Source organism: Alligator sinensis, unplaced genomic scaffold (assembly GCF_000455745.1).
Source record: "Alligator sinensis unplaced genomic scaffold, ASM45574v1 scaffold112_1, whole genome shotgun sequence".
Classification (NCBI taxonomy): Eukaryota; Metazoa; Chordata; order Crocodylia; family Alligatoridae; genus Alligator; species Alligator sinensis.
The window spans coordinates 2,032,801-2,053,322 of NW_005841892.1; the positions used below are offsets into that span (position 1 = coordinate 2,032,801).

The following is a 20,522-nucleotide window of genomic DNA, read 5'->3' on the forward strand; positions in this document are numbered from 1 at the left end:
AAAGAATTTCGCATCAGCAACTTATCAGCTAAGGGGCACATATTCCACACTTCTTCCTTCTAGCTTGCCTCTGAGAAAGTTACGGTTTTGTGAGTGTGGTGCTAAGGTGTCACCCCTAGGAAAGTGATTTATTGCTATTGTTAGAAGGGGTATATTACTGGTTATATACAACACTTGGAGGAATTTGTCAGTCACAACTTCTGGTGATAATCCTTGTTGGAATACTTCATGTATCTTGATATATGGACCCAAAGTCTATGATGGGGTTTGAAAAATATGGAAGCACCAAGGGGTCAGTGTACACAGACTGGGACTTTACCACTGTGTGTAAGCAATGACACTCTTACGGGTGATCCTGGTTCTTTGTATGGGATTGTGTTTGTAGGTGAGGCAAGGAAACAGCTTGAATCTACAGCTGAGTAGTTGTCATTTAAAGTTATTGCGGTTAAAATGTTTATTAAAGTTGTGGCCAGAAGTTTTTTATGTTGCTGCCTGCAAGCACCACTGGCAGCAGTTTTCAGTAAGTAATTAGCATGCCGTGCCAGACTTTGACTGGATTATGCAATGTTTTGAGGACAGCACTATATATTTAGGTAGCTGCAAGGACTTTTTTTCTGCTCTGCTGAAGTGAATAAAACAGACTAAAATTCTGTTTAAACTGCAGCACTTCTATTTTGTTGTACTTTGTCTTCCAGTGTTTAAAACAGAATATTTTAGTCTTGTATTCTGGAACTGGTAATAGGGTGAATATTTATGAAAAAAGCACACTCTGCACTCATTTCACAAAGGTAGATTAATTAGATTCTAAACTTTTTTACTGAAAATAAAAAGCTGAAAAAAATTCCTGCTCAGTCATCTTCACTAAAATGTTGAATGCTTAAATACACACAGTGAAATGGAATTTTACATTATAATACATGGTTGTATTTTACATTCATTCAGAAAATTCTGAAAGATTATACCAAATGAAAAATGTCAATAAAATAATTAAAATGGCACAATTAAAATAATATGTACACACCACATTTAGAATTCAGAACAAAAACAGTTCTAAGGTAAGACTTATTAAGCTGAGTCTCCTAACTTTGGTCCCATATCACAAAACATTTATAACTCCACCTCTCTCCTAGATATTACTCAACATGCTTAACTGCTTTGACAAAAACAGATGGGCAGCTAAATTTGAAGCCTTTGTACAATAGGTATAAAGCACTATAACCCATTAAACATGATAGTTTTCGTCATAAAAAAGCAACTCCTTCACTGATTCTCCTCTTCCTGTAATTCCATATGACCAGTTTTGATGGAAACTACAGTGTAAACAGTGGTACAGCATAGGAGAAGCAATCCTAGGTCTGAGAGAGGACTGGAAACCCAGAATCCACACTGAAAGCCATTTCCAATGCCTATTTATAAAACCCTGGAATATCATAACGGTAATTATGGCCTCAAAGTGCAAACACCTATGCAGGTGTTTAATTTTGCTTTTTATATGAATGATCCTAATGACTTCTAGTACTTAAAGATAATTATTTTCTTAAGTATTAGCAGGATGAAAAGGTAAAGTTATACAATTATTCCTAGTTTCAAACAACTGTAAAAGCATTGACTACTATTTATAGATGAAAGGAAGTTAACCAATTACACTGTATATCTGGTATATTCGGGAGAACTAAAATGGTTAAAACACAACACCCACAAACACTCCCTGAGGATAATGGTTTCCTGAGGCATACAGAATGCATGACAGTAATTTAAGATAGGCATGCATTTATGGTATTTTAAACAACAGGTATTTAAGGAACCTGTTTTGTTGAACCAGAGGGAAGTAAAGTGACAGTTTTTCATTTTAAAGGACTGCATCCTGTGTGAAGTGTTCCCACTGATGTCTCCCAGGAATTTTACCTTAGAATCTAGTGGCACAATATTTACCTTTGACAGGATTGATTTGACAGGTTTAAAGCAATCAAACTTTATCATCCATTTGTAAGGGTGCTACTCATTTGGATTATCTATTTTGAATACTGGATGATTACCACCACCAAGGATTTAAATTTTATATGAACATCCACAAAATATTTAATATGTAGAACATTACTGCTATAAAGATTTTATATTAAATACACTAGAATATCCTGAAGCTCCTAGCTACTGATGGATTAATGGTATCTAGAAATCTTAAAGGTAGTCTTACAATAACTATCAGTTATTACAAGATAATGATAATACATCAGTTGGGGTGATATAGAAATGGAAGCTTTTTGTTATCTAAAAAATGCATTTGTAGCATCACATTCTGTTTTGTCAACCATTTTATTATTAATCTCCATTATAAAAGTTTCCATATTGTTCTCTGCCCAACAGGATTGGTTTTGTTTACTGAGTATATTTATGCTCAGTGTATTTATGCTGCAATGAATGTGTTAATCACAGCATAAATGGCAAAGGTGCCATATGTGCTCCCAACGTAAAGCATCATAAGATGGCAAACCAGCCATAAGAAAGTCCGACACCTTAAACTGAACATAGAGCAGGTCCAGGCCAGGGCTGACAATCTCGCCAGGGGCTACACTGATGTTTCTAATAGGCCTGCTGCTGTCAGGGGCTGTGGCCAGTAATCAGTGATTGTCAGCTCCTTCCACAGATAACAATCAGCTAATTGTTGTCCGCAAGCCTGGACTGTACAGAACTGTTTCAAGGCCCCGGTGCAGTCCTTGTCTAGAGCTCACAATCAGCTGATTGTTGGCCCCAGACCCTGACTTGCCAGCACTCAGCTTTCAACCTCCTGGTGCAAGGGGAGCCCAGGCTCATGAATTTGAAACCCTGTAGTTTAGAGTCATGATCCTGGGCCCATTCTTCACAGGCAAGCAAAAAAGGCACAACTGGTACCTAATCTCCAGTTCCCAGATAACACTTCCTGCTGTGCATGTGTGGTATGGTAAAAGGTGTGATTTTGGGGATCAGGATTGGGTTCCATTGTACCTTTAAATAAACATGTGCCAGAGGCCTACGTTTCATGTTTTATAACCTTCCAGCTCTCCAGCCAACTATCACCCTGAAAATAAGTGGAAAAAAAGGGAGAAAAAAAAAGAAAAGCTACATGCTCAAGCTACAGAAGAAATAGTTTCCATAACTTTAGGTGATACTGTTTATACATATATTAAATCTGGCAATACTGTAAAACTATCATAGCACGCTGCAGAGAAGCTTGACTTGCTTTATTGTTTTCACTTTGTAAATGCTATGGGGATTTGCCACTTTGTCATGCTTTCACCTAATAATTCATGACTTATATGTCGACAATTTAAAAAGCTACAATGGGACATTGCATTGAAATGCATTTTCTTCAGGAAAGTCTCTGCCATGCTAAATCTTGGAAAATACCCCCAAGACTGCTATCTGAGGGGAACATGATGCAAACATACCCTGCTGATGGTGCATACAGAAGCACACAAAATCAATGAATCTTCCCCCACCCCACCATGAACAATCATGAAATGTAGTATACATGGACACCTGTGTATATAGCTCATCTTTATTTAACCAATTACTGAAACATTTAAAGTGTGGTTCTAGTCTGAAAAGTAACCCTGTAAAAATGGTACCTTCTTACACAACAAACCTTCTGAAGATATGTTCTGGAGAAAAAAAATTAAGTCATATTTGCATAATGTTAAAAAATAGATAAGTTCTACTATGGGCCTTTCAATATTTTTAGTCTTTCAGAGTCAATACAGCAAGGATTGAATTAACTGGATTTGACTCCTTGTGACATAATCAAGGTCTTGACCTCAACACCCACTTTCTTCAGTCGGAGTTGAGTATATATGCACCTTCAAGGAATGGGCTGCCCCAAAATAGTTTACCATGTCCCACAGGTAATTTTTTTTACATGTTTGTAAAATGATAAAGGAAAAGAGATTTTGGAGCACACATGGAGGATATCGCTTAAAGAAAATAATGTGGTTGCACATTCATAATCAAGGGTGCACGTTGACATGCAGAACACCTAGTACAAATGAGGACATGAAACAAAATTTATATATATAATCTTCATTCCCTTGAATTTTGTAGGGCTGTTAGTCTAAATTGTTTTTAGTTGCAAACAGTGTATCTGGTCTGAAATCATGGGCACATCAATTACACAGAACCCCTTAATGCAACTTTTACAGAAAGCCACTTTTCTGAGTAGAACCACACTTTAAAATTCACCATGCAGATTGCAGATAATTAAGCCACTTAAACTATTAGAAATACATAAACAATTGTGGAAAAACACAAACAACACAGACAGCACAAACTTCACTCTTGCACTAGAAAAAGTAACAAAAAGGAGTACACTCACAGATAGAAAACTTGTTGCTGTTGTCTTTCCCTGGAAACAATTTAAATCCTCTAGATTTAAAATCTATGGCCTTTTTCACTAGTTAAGAAAACAAACAAAAACATGTATCAGGTAATACAGTCTAAAAGATTTCATTGCAATTGATAAATGTTATCATGGATGTACGCAAGTTAGAGTTTCTGCTATCTAATGAGGTAGTATTGGTATCCATAGCAAAAGACACATCAAAAGAAATATTCTTTACACAAAGGGTAAGTCACTGGATCAGACTGTGTGTAAAATACAGGAAATCAATGAGTTTTGTAGATGTAACTCTTTATTGTTCCAATGTATACAAAACAAAAATAAAGATTAAAGAGTGTAGTTCCCATTCACCATAAATGGTTGTATAGACCTTTACTGATCAATTATAAAACCTGGAAAACAAATAACCAAGCAGAGAGGCACAACAGTGTTGAAAAACAGTCAGCTTTCAACAGTATTTTCCCTATTGTAGATCTTAACTTTTTTTATTCCCAATTTTTCCTTATCCCTCTTATATTGTCTAATATTAATAAAAAAGCAGTGCGCTTTTAAGAGGATCCCCTTATTATTATGGGCTGAATCTGTTTGTGTAAAGCTTGTAATTTCTTTATATTTTTTTCCATTGGCAGGACCACTGATCTTTCTTAAATGTGTATTCTCCACAACATATCCAAAAGCAAACTGAAGCCAAACCTTTATCCTAAAACTCAAGTCAAAAGGCACCTCATAGATACAAGGGTGCATTCATATGGACCCAAATTCAGGCTAGTACCCAGGATACTGTTCCAGCTGTAAATATTCCACAATGGCTCTACAAAAACAGTAAGTATCATCATATTGTGTGTTAGCATATTTCATTCACTACAACTAAAATGAAGTCCATTTCCTAGAGGAAAAAAAATGTATCCAAAATGACACCTAGAAATTACCATCTTATAATGTAAATATTACAAAAGTATATATATTGAAGATGGGTTTTATCATCTTGAATACTTTATAAGTAATTCTTCTGCAACTCTGATATATCAATGATATTTGAAAAGATGTGGGAGCTCAAATGATCTTTATGTTCCAAAAAATGCAGCACAGCCCCTCTAGTCAACTATTTTAAAATACCACCTTATTTCTGATGTTAAATCTAACATAGAAGAACCCAAATCTATTCAGGAAATACGGGGGTTTAATTTACTATTCAAATTCATGTCTGATCTTTCCTAAGTAAGAACTCTAAATTCTAAATCTGATAGTTCTATGGTGTATATACTTACCTACCAGGGAGTATCATGACACCAGTAACAATGCCATTTCATTTAAGAATGGAAGCAGACCTCTCTACTGCACTGTCTTCAACTGAGATATTTTCATTAACAACTTAAAATGTTCTCAGCAACTCTCTCTTGAATATGTCTGTTTTCAAAGTGTATTGTGGAAGATGACCAAACATTTTTTTTTCTTTCCCTGGCAGAGTTAGCTTTGGAAAAGCCTTTTTATTAGGGTTGTATATCTTTTTGATAGAACCAATTAATTCTGGGGAGGCATACTGTGTCAACACACATTTGAAACAGAAGAGAGAGGATAAAGGGAGTCATAGAAAAACAGAGAACTCAAAAAGTAGAAAAGGACAAAAGAAATAAAAAAAGTGAAAGAAGCAGAACACAGCGGGCAGTAGCTTTCTTGAAGGCAAATAATAAAGTTGTCTGTGTTATCTGTGATATATTCTACAACACTACACCAAAGCTGCAAAAATGTGCCACCTAAACAATACTTAATATGTTTATTTTGACTCTGGGCAAATTTCATCCTTGATATTTTAAAGAATGACTGCATCATATTTGAAACCCAAACAGCAGAGAGAGCTGTATATTGTCTGCATAGGAATACTGAAGATGATGACTGAACAACTTAAACATTAAATAGCTAGACTGGGGAGAAGTAATCAGAGCAGATGAACGATTCATCTATAATGAAGGAACATTCTAGGCAGCCATTAAACTTCCTATGCAAGAAGAAAGAGTAAGTAGAGGAAACAAGATAGCTAAACATTTTACAGTACTAATTATCATCATCATTAGGCATGAAAGTTACAAGAGTTATAAGAGAAAAAAGTATCCAAGTAACCTAAGAAACACAAGGTGATAGTTTATGATTCTATCAAATATATTCTTAAATAGTCAAGAACATTTATATTTGTCAGGGGAACACTATTTTCTCTGTGTTTAGGAACCCTCTAACACATTTTGCCCTTTAACACAAGACAAAAATTGTAAAAATGGAGTAGGTAACATCCAATCACTGTCTGAGTACCTGGGAAAAATTCTCCAGCTATTTTGGACAAAATTAATTCCAACACAATGACAAAATCTTTGCCCAGTGTGCTCTGTGCAAGGCAAGGAGAATGAAGCTATAACTTTCCCATCAAATCAAGATAGGCAGTGTGGTTAGAATAGCAGTGCTTCCTCTCCATGGCCTTTTGTATGAATTCCAAGACACAGTATCTGCACCAATATAAATCTGGTACCGCCTAGCATCTTCTCCTGGTCCTTTCCCAGCATTTTTCTCAGCTCTTGCCTCTTCAGTTTTGGGCTTGTGTGGATATCCTGCATGTGTGACTACTCTTCCACACCCATCCACAAATACAATGACAAGGTCTTCCACAGTGGAAGACCTTACATTCTAGGGTGAATTTCAAACTTTGAGATATGAGGACAAATATTCATTATTTTATCACTAATGATCAAATTAGTGTAAGTGACAAGCATTTCAAATATCCCCCCATCCTTTCCCCTCCCATTTTTCGGATCCAATCACCATATTTGTAAGAACCATATGACTTCTTTATAATGATAGTTTTGATCAGAGGAAGGAAGTAGTGTTTGGAGGAATTAAAAGTAACAGGAAGGCAGTTAAATTTCAAATGCTTATGAGAGTATCTTGGCTGCTGGCATTATTCAGCCCCTTAAGAAATTTTTGCAAGTATATAATCAGTTTTCTAAGGCCTTTTCTTGCTACTGAGAGAGTAAGTGGCATGCAGTCCCCTAAGAGAGATGATCCACAAGGAGTAATTTCTTTTTGACTTTTTAAGGAATTTGCTTTCGTAGTTGCTGAGCTTTGAGAATGTTTTCCTATGTATCCCTTTAGCAAATAACTGGTGAACTACGAGCTAGTTGTAAAACCATACTTGGTTTAAATATCCACACACACTAAAATGTGCATCCCATGCACACACACGTGCAAAATATATTCCACACAGAGCTAGTCACACCATTCTAAGTCCTGAAAAACACCTTTAAAGTCAATATTAGAGGTACTCCAAATTTATAGTGATATATCTGAGATCAGAATTTGTCCAGTATCTTGTCATATTATGAAGGGATATTAATAGGCTTTAATGCAGTTAATAAAACAGCTATTCCTTCAGTGCACACCACTATCCTGAATGCCACATAAAAATAATTTCTTCCTTATGAAGTAAACTGGTGAGAGGGGAAGTACTATTATTCCCATTTTAAGGATTGGGAACTGGGGATTATGGTCAAAAGTTCTGCAAGCTTGAGCAAATGATATTTGGACACACAACTCATGATAGGGCAGGAACTGAATACTAAGGAGATTTTAATAGCTCATACTTAGCCATGCACAAATTCTGAATGCTCAGTGACTGGCACTGATACTGTGTGGGGTGATTAGGGACTATATGACATATTCCATCCCTTCCAAGTGAGTGCATGCTTTCCCACAATATATGAGAGATTATTTTAGCTGCAATGACAAAATAAGGAAAGCATGTGGCCTGAAGGATGTTGGACTGGGTTGAGGCTACAAAAGGGAGTTTGAGTACAGTATATCTGCTTGTTGTGATGAGTACTGCACACTCAGATTATAAATCTAGTGCCTGCATTTTCCTTCCTCCTATGTATACTTTTCCTTCCTCCTATGTGTACTTTCCTTCCTCCTATGTGTACTTTCAAAATATAGTCAAAGTGGTATTTATTAATTTTTTTTTGGTCAACAAATCATCCTGAGCTGTTATCTATTTGGTTTCAGCTCAAAGACATTTTAGCCAAGTTAAGCTTTGTCACTTAGAAGGCATCAATACAGCAGCACTAGGCTAGCCAATTACACATTCCACTCCAAATCTTATTAGAAGAACTTTTTAAAAATATTATCTTAATTATCATTGATATAAAGGTCAACATATTCTAAAACAAAATTTTCACATCAAGTTTATTTTGTACTGTCACTACCTCAAGCTCATTAGCACAAATTAACTTTCATGCTAATAAGCCAAAGCAACTAAGGGCAATATATCCCCAGTGCCCGACCTGAGTAATTTGGCAGGGTACTTGAGCTCTCTGTAAGGAATGGAGAGAAGCAGCTACATGTTGTGTTATGCTTGTGCTCTGCAACACTAAGGACCTAAAGGCAAAAATAGGCTTAGCAGTTATTTGCAGTGTCATCCTTCCTTTTCCTTGATTTCATAGCAAGACACTGCGTTGTTAGAATGACACTAATAAGGATAATGCAATAGAAGGTCTATAATATATATAATACTCATACAATTTGACAGAAAATAAGGTGCTTTCAAAATGTTTTTAACATCCTATAAGATCTATATCATATATAAATGAGCATATTAGGACAGATTTTATTCTGCTTTTTAGACATCCAAATGGAAACTTAGCCTAGGAAATTGTCCATTTAGATTATATCAATCAGGCTCACAATGACTTACAATGAGTGCTAGTTACTCTGGCAAATTCCAGTATTACAATTGGATAAGTGGCAAGTAATAGCCTCCAGAAATTCTGGTGTGTTATAGGCGAAGAGATGATTACACAGAATACAGACTACACAAATCCATGTCAATTTTATCTAAAATAAGCATATGTTTCTTATGCTTATTATAGGGAAAAATGTAAATACTCAGGTTGCTTAAAATACTTATTTGGAGCCAGTACTTATGGCAGGAAGAGACCCCACTTCACCTCATGCATTTCTCTGCCTTAGCTACCCACACAGTGGCTGGCAGTGAGGAGCTGAGCTGAAGGCAGCCACAATGTGGCCACTACTTCCCACAGGTGAATGTGGACAGAGAGAGGAAAGGGAAATGGGGACAGCATAATAGCACCAGTGCAACCAGGCACACACCATGCTCTAGTTATTAGGCTACAGCAGAATGTGCTGTCCCTCCCAGAGGAGGAAGGAACCATGATGCAGATTACTACAGGCTTAGCAAATTTGCAGGTGACACCAAGTTGGGTGGAGTTGCAGACACTTAGGAGGGCAGAAGTAGGATCTAGAATGACCTGGATAAATGGAAATTGTTTGAAATCAATCAGATGAAATTCAACAAACACTTGAGCTGGAATCACTGTATGCGCAGATACAGACAAGGGAATGATTGGCTAGGCTGAGGTACTGCAGAGAAGGATCTGGAGAGTACAATGGACCAGAACATGAATATGAGCCAAGAGTGTGCTGTTGATTCAAAAAAAGCCAACAGCATACTGGACTGTATTAGCAGGAGTATCTCCTGAAAATCAGAATGATTCTTCCCCTCTAATCAGCATCAGTGAGACCCCACCAAAACTGTGTCCAGTTTTAGGTCCCATGCTCCAGGAAAAATGTAGACAGATTGGAAAGAGTCCAGTACAGAGCAAAAGAAATGCTTAGAGACCTGAGAAACATGACTTATGGGGAAAGGCTGAAATAATTAAGACTGTTTAGTCTGAAGGAGAGAAGACTGAGGGGGGATTTGAAAACAGTCTTAAGATACCTGAAAAGTAATTATAAGGGGGATGGAGATAACTTTTTACCTGTGGCTATAGGGGACAAGGCTAAGAGCAATGGGCCTCAAGCTGCAGCAGAAGAAATTTAGGAGATTAAGCAGAAGTTTTTGATAATGAAGGTGCTGAAGCAGTGGAAGAAGCTACCTAGAGAGGGTGTGGAATCTCCACTGCTGGAAATTTTTAAGAGCAGGTTAGACAGACACTTGAATGGGATGGCTTAGTTAAGGATGATCCTGTCTTGACTAGATGATCTGATGTCCCGTCCATTCTTACTTTCCTATGATCCTGATCTGCTTCCCAGTTAACATACCAGTAAAAGCAAACTTGCCTGAATGGTGGGAGTCTGATATATTTATGATGTTTAATGTTACCAGAAAACATTGTCTAGGATTGGGAACAGACTTTCTGATATTCTTGAATCAGTCTTCAACAGACATATGAATATGATTCAAGTTGCATTTAAACTAACAATCAGCAATAACAATCTTGACTCTTTAGGTTAAAAAATGGTTAAATAAAAAGAAATTACACAATACATGCATTGCACCACAATCTTTCCATAATGCATGAAAATATACTGAAGTCCTGGTTTAAAAAGATATAGTTTTGTAGAAGAAAGAGACTGGTTTGTCAACAGAATAATTTAGTGTTTGCCCATGATTTTGTTTTAATGATCTCAGGGTAATATGGTAGAATTATAGTATCACAGACATCAGGACTGTCCAACTAGTCATCTGTATGGGCCTAAATTGTAGCCCCTGGGCTCCTGCTTCAATGAGACACCCCCTATTACCCCTGCTTCCCCTCACTCCTCCTGCTTCTGCATTCAGCTCCCACCCCAACGGGTAGAGTGATGTGGTGCACTCAGAGTGGAGCTGGTAAAGGGTGAGGGTGAAGAAGGTGCTCACACAGGTGTGTGGTACAGCTAGGGTTGGGGGGAGGTAATAACCATACACAGTCATTGCAGCAGGAGTGGAGCTGGGCAAGCAGTAAAATGAGGGAGGGGGACATTCATGTGGCAGGAAGCCTGGGGACCTTTGACTGAGCCCTTAAATTGATCACAATTTAAGAAAAAAAGCAAGAAATAGGGTGTGGCATAGTCCATATAAACCTTAAATATTACAAGTATGGATACAGTGATCTAGAGATCCCACTTGCTGTAAATGTAGCCTCCTACACTTCTTTTTTTTTAATTTCAAAAAAGCAAACACAGACCTTTCTGTGTGAGTACAGTCATGAAAGTTCCATACGTAAGATATAAAGGAGAATTTCATTTTATAATAATGTAACATCACCACATTCAAATGAAAGAATATATCCCTCCAACAATTGACTAATGCTTTCTAATTCTCATACAGCCCTCATCTACAAGAGTTCTGGTCTGTTGCTTTGCACCTTTTTATTCAACTATATCAATGCAAAGTGGCTATAAAATGGTACCATATATGCAAAGTAGCATTTTATGCCACTATTGACTTATCGTGGCATGCTGTAAATGACTATGCAGGCATAAATCAATAGAAGCTTTTCCCACCCTAGGTAGGGCTGGATGACATGGCTAAATGACATGAATAGGGCTGAATGACATGACATTTGCTATATATAATATAATGTGAAGTTTTAAATGACTATTTCAGATCTTATTTTGCTTAAATATATCGTAGTGATTCACTGTAAAAGGGGGCAGAGGGAAATTCCACACAAACTTGTTCTCTATCCTATACTGAAAAAATGAGTTCTGCAAAATACAACTGGAGCTATACCAACTATGACTTTGTTTTAGTTGATATAGATCAACTTAATTATGACCGGAAATGTACAAAAGTGATAGATCTACAGATGTACCTGAACTAAAGACTGAAATATTATATTTAAAGACTTTATATAAAGGCACACTTCTATGCTTAGGTCAATACATAAACAACATACGCAGGAGGTTTATCAGATTTAAAAACAAATCTACTTCTTTCATCTGTTACATGTATATGAAATGTATGTAAATTGGGGCGGGGGGGGGGGGGGGAGAGGCCTTTTTAAAACAAAGGAAACAAAACCAAAAACTTTTATGCTTGCATAGGTTTTTCTGTAACATAATATGTAATTAAGTTAATGGTAAATTGTTTTTGCTGGGTTATATTGATAATATATTAATAAAAATATTTACATTAAAGCAAAACTACAGTTAAGATAAAAGAGCATGAGTCATAGAGGGAAAATAAGGCCAAAAATGTCAAAAAAATAGCAAGTATGAAAGTAATCACCATAATTAAACATGGAAAACTGTGACCTATTTTTGAAATATGAACATTACAGATGATAAACCCCTTACATTATCAAGAATAAGTGCACAGAATACAGTTGATAACATGTTATGGTAATAATAGGCAATAAATAACTATAACTTATTAATTCATGTCAACTTTAAAAACATAACCACAACAGCAATCTCTAAGGCTAGTTAAAAATTAAAAAATAAAAAGTTGTTCTTGCTATATATTAAATGAATCCTGACAATGTATAGTTGCACATAAATATAGTATGTTATTAGAAGTGGACTATTGTACTGTTACTAAGAAAAGGATCTTAAGAAATATATAACAGTTAAAAAAACTTTAACAAAATTGTCCATATACATTTTTCCTAAACAATATGAAAGGATAATAGGCACCAAGTCAGTATACAAACTCAATGAAATGTATACTAGGAAAACTCTAGAAAATATTGTGGTCTGGTCAACTTTGGATGACTGCTTCTTAAAGTCAGTGGGACTTCTTATCTGAGCCATTTTTGTGTGTGTGTTCCTAGCAGTATGTAAAACTGTACTGTTAACAAGAAAGTTATTTCTCTGAGCCTATCTGATGAACAGATTGATCATTTCATTAATTAGCGAAATAGCTTAGCTCTTCAGTTCTTCAGCAAAAGTCAGATGATCTAGTTATCTGGACTGTGGAGGATAGAAACCTATTTTATAATGTAGGATAGCAGTAATAGTTTATAATAAGGTAAATCAGGAACAAGCATCACACTTGAAAACTGTCAATTTTCCAAATAGCAAAAAACAAGCAAACAACACCCTCCCCTCCCCCGCCACACACACACACACACACACACACACACACACACACACTCTCTCTCTCTCTCTCTCTCTCTCTCTCTCTCTCTTATTTGAAAACAGTGAAGATATTCCCTAAAATGAAAGTATATAAGGATAAAACCAACTAACACTGACTTGAGGGAAAGCTAGTTCTGTTGTTAGAACAGTAATCTGTGACTTGGAAGTAGAAGGTTGAATTTCTTGTTTTGTCTCAGACTCCCTGTGTTACCTGGAGTGAATAAAATTCTTTTTCACCTAAATTCCCCTTCTGTAGGATATAATAGCAATGTCCCACCTTAGGTAAGTGTTATAAGGAGAAGCAAGGACTGTGACATGCTCAAAGAATATAAAATTATGGGGTGTGTGTGTGGGGGTGTGTGTGTATATATATATAACTTATATGGCTTAATATATTTTTTTTCAAATGGATTCCATAGCATTAGGTGAATCAAGTTATAATATAGGAACAAGTTTTGACAAGCTTCTAAAGGTACTCTGCTGTATAAGATCATAAGAAATGCCATATTGGGTCAGACCAATAGTCTATCTAGTTCAGTATCCTATCTCTGACAGTGGCAGGAGCAGATGCTTTAGAGGGAAACATATGAACAGCTTATATGCAGAGGTATCTATGCCCTGTCACACCCTCCTGACATCTACCATCATTGGTTTAGAGATGACAAAGAATATATCTTTCATTACTCTGTTTAATACCTATTAATGGATCAATTATCCATGCATTAGTCTAATCCTCTTTTGAACCTGTCTATACTGTCTACCTCTACAAAATCCTGTGGTAATGAGTTCTACAAGTTAACTGTGGTGGGTTTCCATCTACATTTAAGTTGTTCTTTTATAAGGCTCCTGCCAGATGTGCAGGTAACTGTGTGCAGATCCACACAATTGTTTCTCCTGCCATGCCATGCATGCATGGCAGAAGGTGTGATTGTGGGATCCAGCATCAGATCCCATCATGCCTTATTGAAAGTACAAGGGGAACCCATGTGTCCCTTAGGCTGGGAGCCCTCAGGTGATGGGGCTTGTACACTATGTTCTTCCCCAGCTGACAGGGCTCACGGAGGTGCACCATATTTTCCTGCAGCTGCAAACCCCATCAACTAACAAGGCTCCCAGGCACTGGGGAGCACCTGCCCACACATTGAATTAATCACATGATAGAAACCAGTCAGAAAGTTATTACATATTTTTTTATGGAATGACTTTGTGGCTTATTCCTCACTTTATCATACCATAACTGATTGAATGTGTGACTGGGTCACAACTTAAGGCATGATTAAGAACTGTAATGTGTGGCAGGGGCCTGCCTTACCAGTGTCTTGTACTTCTTTCTAACAGCTGTGCCTACACTGTGCCTAGAGTGCCAACAGCTGTGCCTAGGGTATTTTTCTTCATTTGTTCATTTGTTCTTCTTCATGAACTCTGAATATTAGAGTAGCCAAGACTCCCCAAAGTCACTCAGAACTGGTATACATGATATGATGCTTAAAATACCAGTGACTACCTGGATTCAGTTTATGTGTCTGCAACAATTGTTACTTTTGGAATTAAGAAAAAAGGGAAGGTAGATCCACATTGTGTAAATTTGTCCTTTTACTTGTATCCATTACTCGCCCATAAGACTAAGCACCTTGACTGAATTAAGCCTTAACACAGAAATGGATGGGAAAATAAAGGCCAACATGAATCTGAAGAACACTACTGCATACCTAAAGCAATAACCCTGAATAATACTGAAAAGATCTACTAAAATTTAATGTGCAGGCAGTAAATAAGATTGAGGGGGATCAAAAAGACTAAAAACAGAGTCCAAAGCAAGAGATGGCATGCAATCTACATCACTTCCTCTTTACATAGCTCCAGGAATGGCCAGGCATAGAATTTGTTGGTTAACCTAAACAGTAGCGGTTTACAACATCCCACATATAGGTGGGTGAATTGGGTGAGGACAAGGGAAGAGTCAAGTCCAGTACTCCCTTGCACTGTGTACCTGTTGATTACTTCTGGCTCTAACCGTTTTTTGTGAATGTAGAGGGATGATAGGTGAAAACTAAGAATAGGGTTTCAAGATCACAGGACATTTGGAATTGGTATCAAAACAAAAATATTTTTTCAGATGGTTCCTCTAAACTGGAAGCTCCCCAAACCCTTCAGCTCTTGCGAAACTCGCATCCTATTTTCTATCAAGATCAGCAAAACTGACAAACCTTAGATTATGCTAAATGTTGTCAAATAAATAATTGCTCAAAAATTAAGATATGACTAGGGTGGGTCTCATAGACAAATGGTTTTACACACACAAAAATTATGAAAAAAGGAATGGATATCTTCTAAATAGAAAGATTTTTGTAGACATATTGTTATCTTACACTAATAAAGCTGGATCCCAATTAAGACAGACTAAATTAAAGACTAACCTTTTGCCTTGCTACTACATACAATTTAATTTTTTTTTTCCTTTTCTGAATCCAGTCCCCTATAGTTTTGTTTTTTGGGTTTTTTTTTGAAAAACAATCAAAAATTGAGCATAAATGCACATTCTATTATCTCATCCATTATTAGCCCAATTCAAATAGATGGAAAAGTTCTTCTTAGCAAGCTTTTGGGTTTAAATAGCCTCCATCAGGCTGAGGACTCATCTACAGTTGGTGTGTGTTCTTCCTGAATGGAATTCATCTTGGAGCACACACAAATTGTAGATGCCTCCTCAGCCTGATGAAGGGTATTTAAACCTGAAAGCTTGCTAAGAATAATTTTTCCAACTATCTGAGTTGGTCTAATAAAAGATATCAGATTTACCCAAAAACCCTTTTTTGCTTATGACCAAATTCTAAGCATTTAATTAAATTACTTACAGGGAGTAGGAATAAATTTGATTAGTGATTTTCTGATTCTTCGGCACCTGAGGAAAACAAAATATTTAAGATACTGTATTGCTTTGTCCTTAAGAAGCTCTACTGAGCATTAGTGATTTAGTGCTTCAAGCTACTACAGTCCAGGGGAAAGAAGACAGGTCCATTTTTCTAAGCCCAACTTCATTATTCCACAGGCACGTAGGATTGGTGGGGACCTCCTGAGTTAGTCCATTCCCCTGTTATCACTGACCCCCACATCATATATTTGTTTTCATTAACCGATCAAGCTCCATTAGAAAATAGTTAGGGTTATTTGCTCTATCTACTCCTAAAGCAAGGTTCTTCTAGAACCCCACCGCTCTAATGGATAGAAACCCTCTTTTAAATTTCCAGCCTATTTTTTTTTCCGACAGCCATTTCATACCTATTTGTTCTTACCTTGCCTACCTTGCCTTTCAGACTAAACGCATTGTTTTCTGTCACTTATGTTTAGCCCCTTAATGTATTCCTAGATTGCTTTCTTGGTTTTCTTGGTTAAACAAGCAATGCTCTTTCAATCTTCTCTCATTAAATAGATTCTATATTTTCCTGACCGTGCTTGTATTCTTTCTATTAACTTGTTCTACTCTGAGTTCACCTTCCTACGGAAGTTATCTTATGAGCTTGTGGAATTTCCATATTCAGAGGTTTTTAAGATCAGTTTAGACAACATTGGTTAGAAATGATTTAGGTAAATGAATTCTGCCTCAGGATGGGTTAGATGTTCTCTTGAGATCTCTTCTATCATTCTGTAAAATGGGGGACCAGAATTGTACATTATGTTCCAGATAAGACCACATTAATGCCTCATATGATGACATCAATACTTTCCTATCTTTGATCATAATACCCCGCCTGATATATCCTATGATTGCATTTGCTCTTTTCATACCTGCATCATATTGATGACCCCTAATCATTCTGTGATTGACACCTAGGTCTTTACCCACTTCTGGAATTTCTAACTGATGAGTTCCTAGGTTTACAGCAGACGTTCTCACTATTAACTCCTAAGCACATGACCTGGCAGCTAATACTATTTAATTTAATTCCATTTCTATTACTCTAGACCTCAAGGTCATCCGATTCTTCCTGAATGATATCCCATCCTATTCTGTATTGATGATAACCTCCCAAATTGGTGCCATCATCAAATTTCATTACCACATTCCTACTTTTTGTGCCAAATGCATTAATGAAATTATTTAATAAGATTCCACTCTTGGAGAATTTCCATACTTTCTCTTTTAGAAAGACCCATTTTTATCTCTCCTTGAGCTTCCCCATGCCTCAAATAATTCTTGAACTAATCTTTCATTTCTACAGTTCAACAAATGGTTCCTTACATGCAATAGTGTCAATACTTTACTGAATCCCAGATAGATTAGATCTACTGAATGTCCTCTTGTGGAAAAGTTAGTTATATATATAAGGAAAAAAAAACAAACAAACAAACAAAAACCCCATATTCTAACAATATTGTTACAGATTTAGGTCCTGATCCTGAAAATCCTTAATCATATAAACAAAGCTCTTGAAGACCATGATAAACCCCTTTTACTCTACCTAGCATTCAGTATCAATAACAGTCTAAAGCCAAATATCAACTGTCTTGAAAGGTTTGATCCTACTATTGCCAATAACAAAGTTCTCATTGAATTCATCTCTGAAGGATTACCTTTACATTTTATTGTTTTTGAGCACTACCAATTACATAAACACCAGACTATATGTAACTCACAATAATGCCTTAATGGGAGAAAGGTAAAAAATAGATAAATTCTATTTGATCATTAACTACCAGGAAATGTTCTTCCTGTCAGTCCCTCTTATTTAAGCAACAGATGGTCACGATCCCAGTATTGATGTCAGGCCAGAGGCAGGGAAATGTACTTTGCACTTTACTGGAGTATATAATCACAGTTTGAAATACCCATTCTGAGAATGAGTATTTAAGTTTTACTTTACTAACTGTGTATCACTGTTGCATAGTTTTTTGAATCAGGAACATAATTTTTCACTTGAATTACCTCCAGTAATAGAGAATATTACCATTTACTGCAGAGGAACTAACTTTGGTTAACGTCTGTCAAACAAGAATGAGGTATCAAAGGAAAATCACACAGCTTTATTGATAGGTTCTTTCTAAGCAGTTTCATGTGAAGGAAGAATTACAATGCAGGACTACTTGAGTGGCCCATTTAGTCCCATATCCTCTGGCTACCATCAAATATCTGAGTGGAAGGTACAGGATACTTCATAGGGAAGAGTTATAGAATAACTTACCCATCTATTACTGTTGGCTTGTGACAAAACGCATGAAGGTTTAGTTCCTTACTTTTCCTCAAAAGTTTTTGGTTATATCTTTGAGATAAGCACAAGAATGCTATTGTTTATTCCATCATGATGGATCTCACATGTCTATGCTCTGTATATGTCTATTAACAAATTAAAACTGATATGTGAACATGATATATATATCCAGCCTCTATCACTAAATAACATAAACATGTAATGAACTACACTTCCTGTTTTGTGGAAAGTCATCAGCCAAAGAGAAAAACCTAGAAAATTTAATGAATATGTTGATACATTATTATGATTTTCTTCAGGTATGTATTGAATGCTATACACTAACATATTAGAAAAGCATGCCAGAGGAACCAAGATCCTTTAACATGGGCTAAAGCAGAAGACTTTAGCAGAAAGTTAAAGGACATCCTTTAACATGGGCAGAAGCAGAAGACTGCCTATCACTAACTGAACCTCTCTGCACATAAAAAAAAGGAAAAAAGTTTTGGCTATTTAGTAAATGCTTTAGGGCAGTGACCAATTTTATCTGTACATGCCCAGTACAGTGGGGGCCCAATCCTAAAAAGAGCTATTTGTCATTGCTTTAAATTAAATTATATAAGAATATATTTTATTATCTAATATTATCTAAATAAAGAGATGGTACTTAGCTTATCTGTTTCAAAACTGGTTTAGATAAGTTTCAGGGGCGTTTAACACAGTAAGATAATATAATACATAATTTAAATGCTCTTTAAAGATGTGATAGCTCAAAAGTAAAGGTTGGAGAAGGAAAGACAGTGAAAGAGATGTAGGAAGGACATTCTATCATGTAGTGATTACATACAGTGGGTAAAGTGAATTGCATATATATAACTTCAGAATTGCTATGCTCAACATTTGTTACAGCAAATACTTCTGTAAATAATAGACTGATCATCCTCTTGAGTACCGTTTCTTGATTTGATTTTCACCCTTTTTCACCCTTTCTTTTTTGGCCAATGATGTTTTCAAGTAAACTTGTACATAGCCACTGTGGCTAATTATACTCATTCACACCAGGAAATTCCCTGAAATTACTTCAGTTTCACACCCATGTAAATACGAATGAATGGGCTGTGGCTTTCTGTATTTAACAATTAACTTTATGCTATAATTCAATTGACAAGAAATACCCATTCCTTACATTTTATCAAATACTCTAATCATGAGTACAGAATGTCTTTCAGCATTGGAGGGCTAGAACCACAGGTAGTGTAGATACATTTAGTGTTACTGAAGCAACTGCAGCTACTTTAGTTTATACTAACTGAGCATTTGACCCTGTGTGTTGTGGTAGATTTCAGGCTAGAATTCCTCAGCAAAATATCAACTATTTGACCACATTGATAGAAATTATTTGTTATACACATTGAGTTGTTCTGTAAGCACATGGGATATAACATATAATTCTTGCCTACATTCATATGTGAAATTACAGATCACCATATTATATATTATATATGCAGATCTGTAATACATATTTAGCATAAAATTGACCAGATCCTACCAGGAATTTGGCATGAAATAATAAAATAATAAACATTTATTCTTTATTTGTACATCTCTTCAGATTAAATTGAAGTAATTAAATTATGTTTATTTCCTAATCTATACTTTCAAGCACTGTCTTAGGTACCTTTTAACTAGACAAATTGTTTTGTTTATACTCCAACTACTACTCATTCTCAGTGGTTCCCTACATAAAATGAGTCATTCGGATATAGGGGGATGTTAGATTTGATCTGTTATTAGCATTTGACATCCTTTGCTTCATTTATTAACATTTTTGGCAGAGAAGAAACATAGATATTTCAACCAAGCCAAACTAATATTATTATTATATATATGGGTAGGTCTGATATCATCAGGGATATTTTTTGGAGACCACAGCTTCTTGTAATGTATAGGTTTGATGTCAAGACTGGTCATATTTCAACAATTTACAGTACTAGTGTTCAATTTAATTTTTATCTCATTTTTTTCTAAACCGTATCTGCTTTCACTTCAACTATGGTAAATCAGGA

The 20,522-nt window shown here is 36.1% G+C and overlaps 1 protein-coding gene across 3 annotated transcripts in view; it reads right to left on the reverse strand.

The window, feature by feature from the left end:
• The window catches only part of CSMD3 (CUB and Sushi multiple domains 3), a 1,313,655-nt gene that overhangs the window by 767,860 nt on the left and 525,273 nt on the right, over nucleotides 1-20,522 (reverse strand). For 2 of the 3 annotated variants that reach the window (XM_006018073.3, XM_006018072.3), the window contains one exon: nucleotides 4,346-4,423. The exons of the other annotated variant lie outside the window; for it this stretch is intronic. In XM_006018073.3, coding sequence (XP_006018135.1) covers nucleotides 4,346-4,423 — 78 coding nt within the window. The remainder of the gene's footprint in view (nucleotides 1-4,345; nucleotides 4,424-20,522) is intronic. 3 annotated transcript variants of the gene reach the window in all.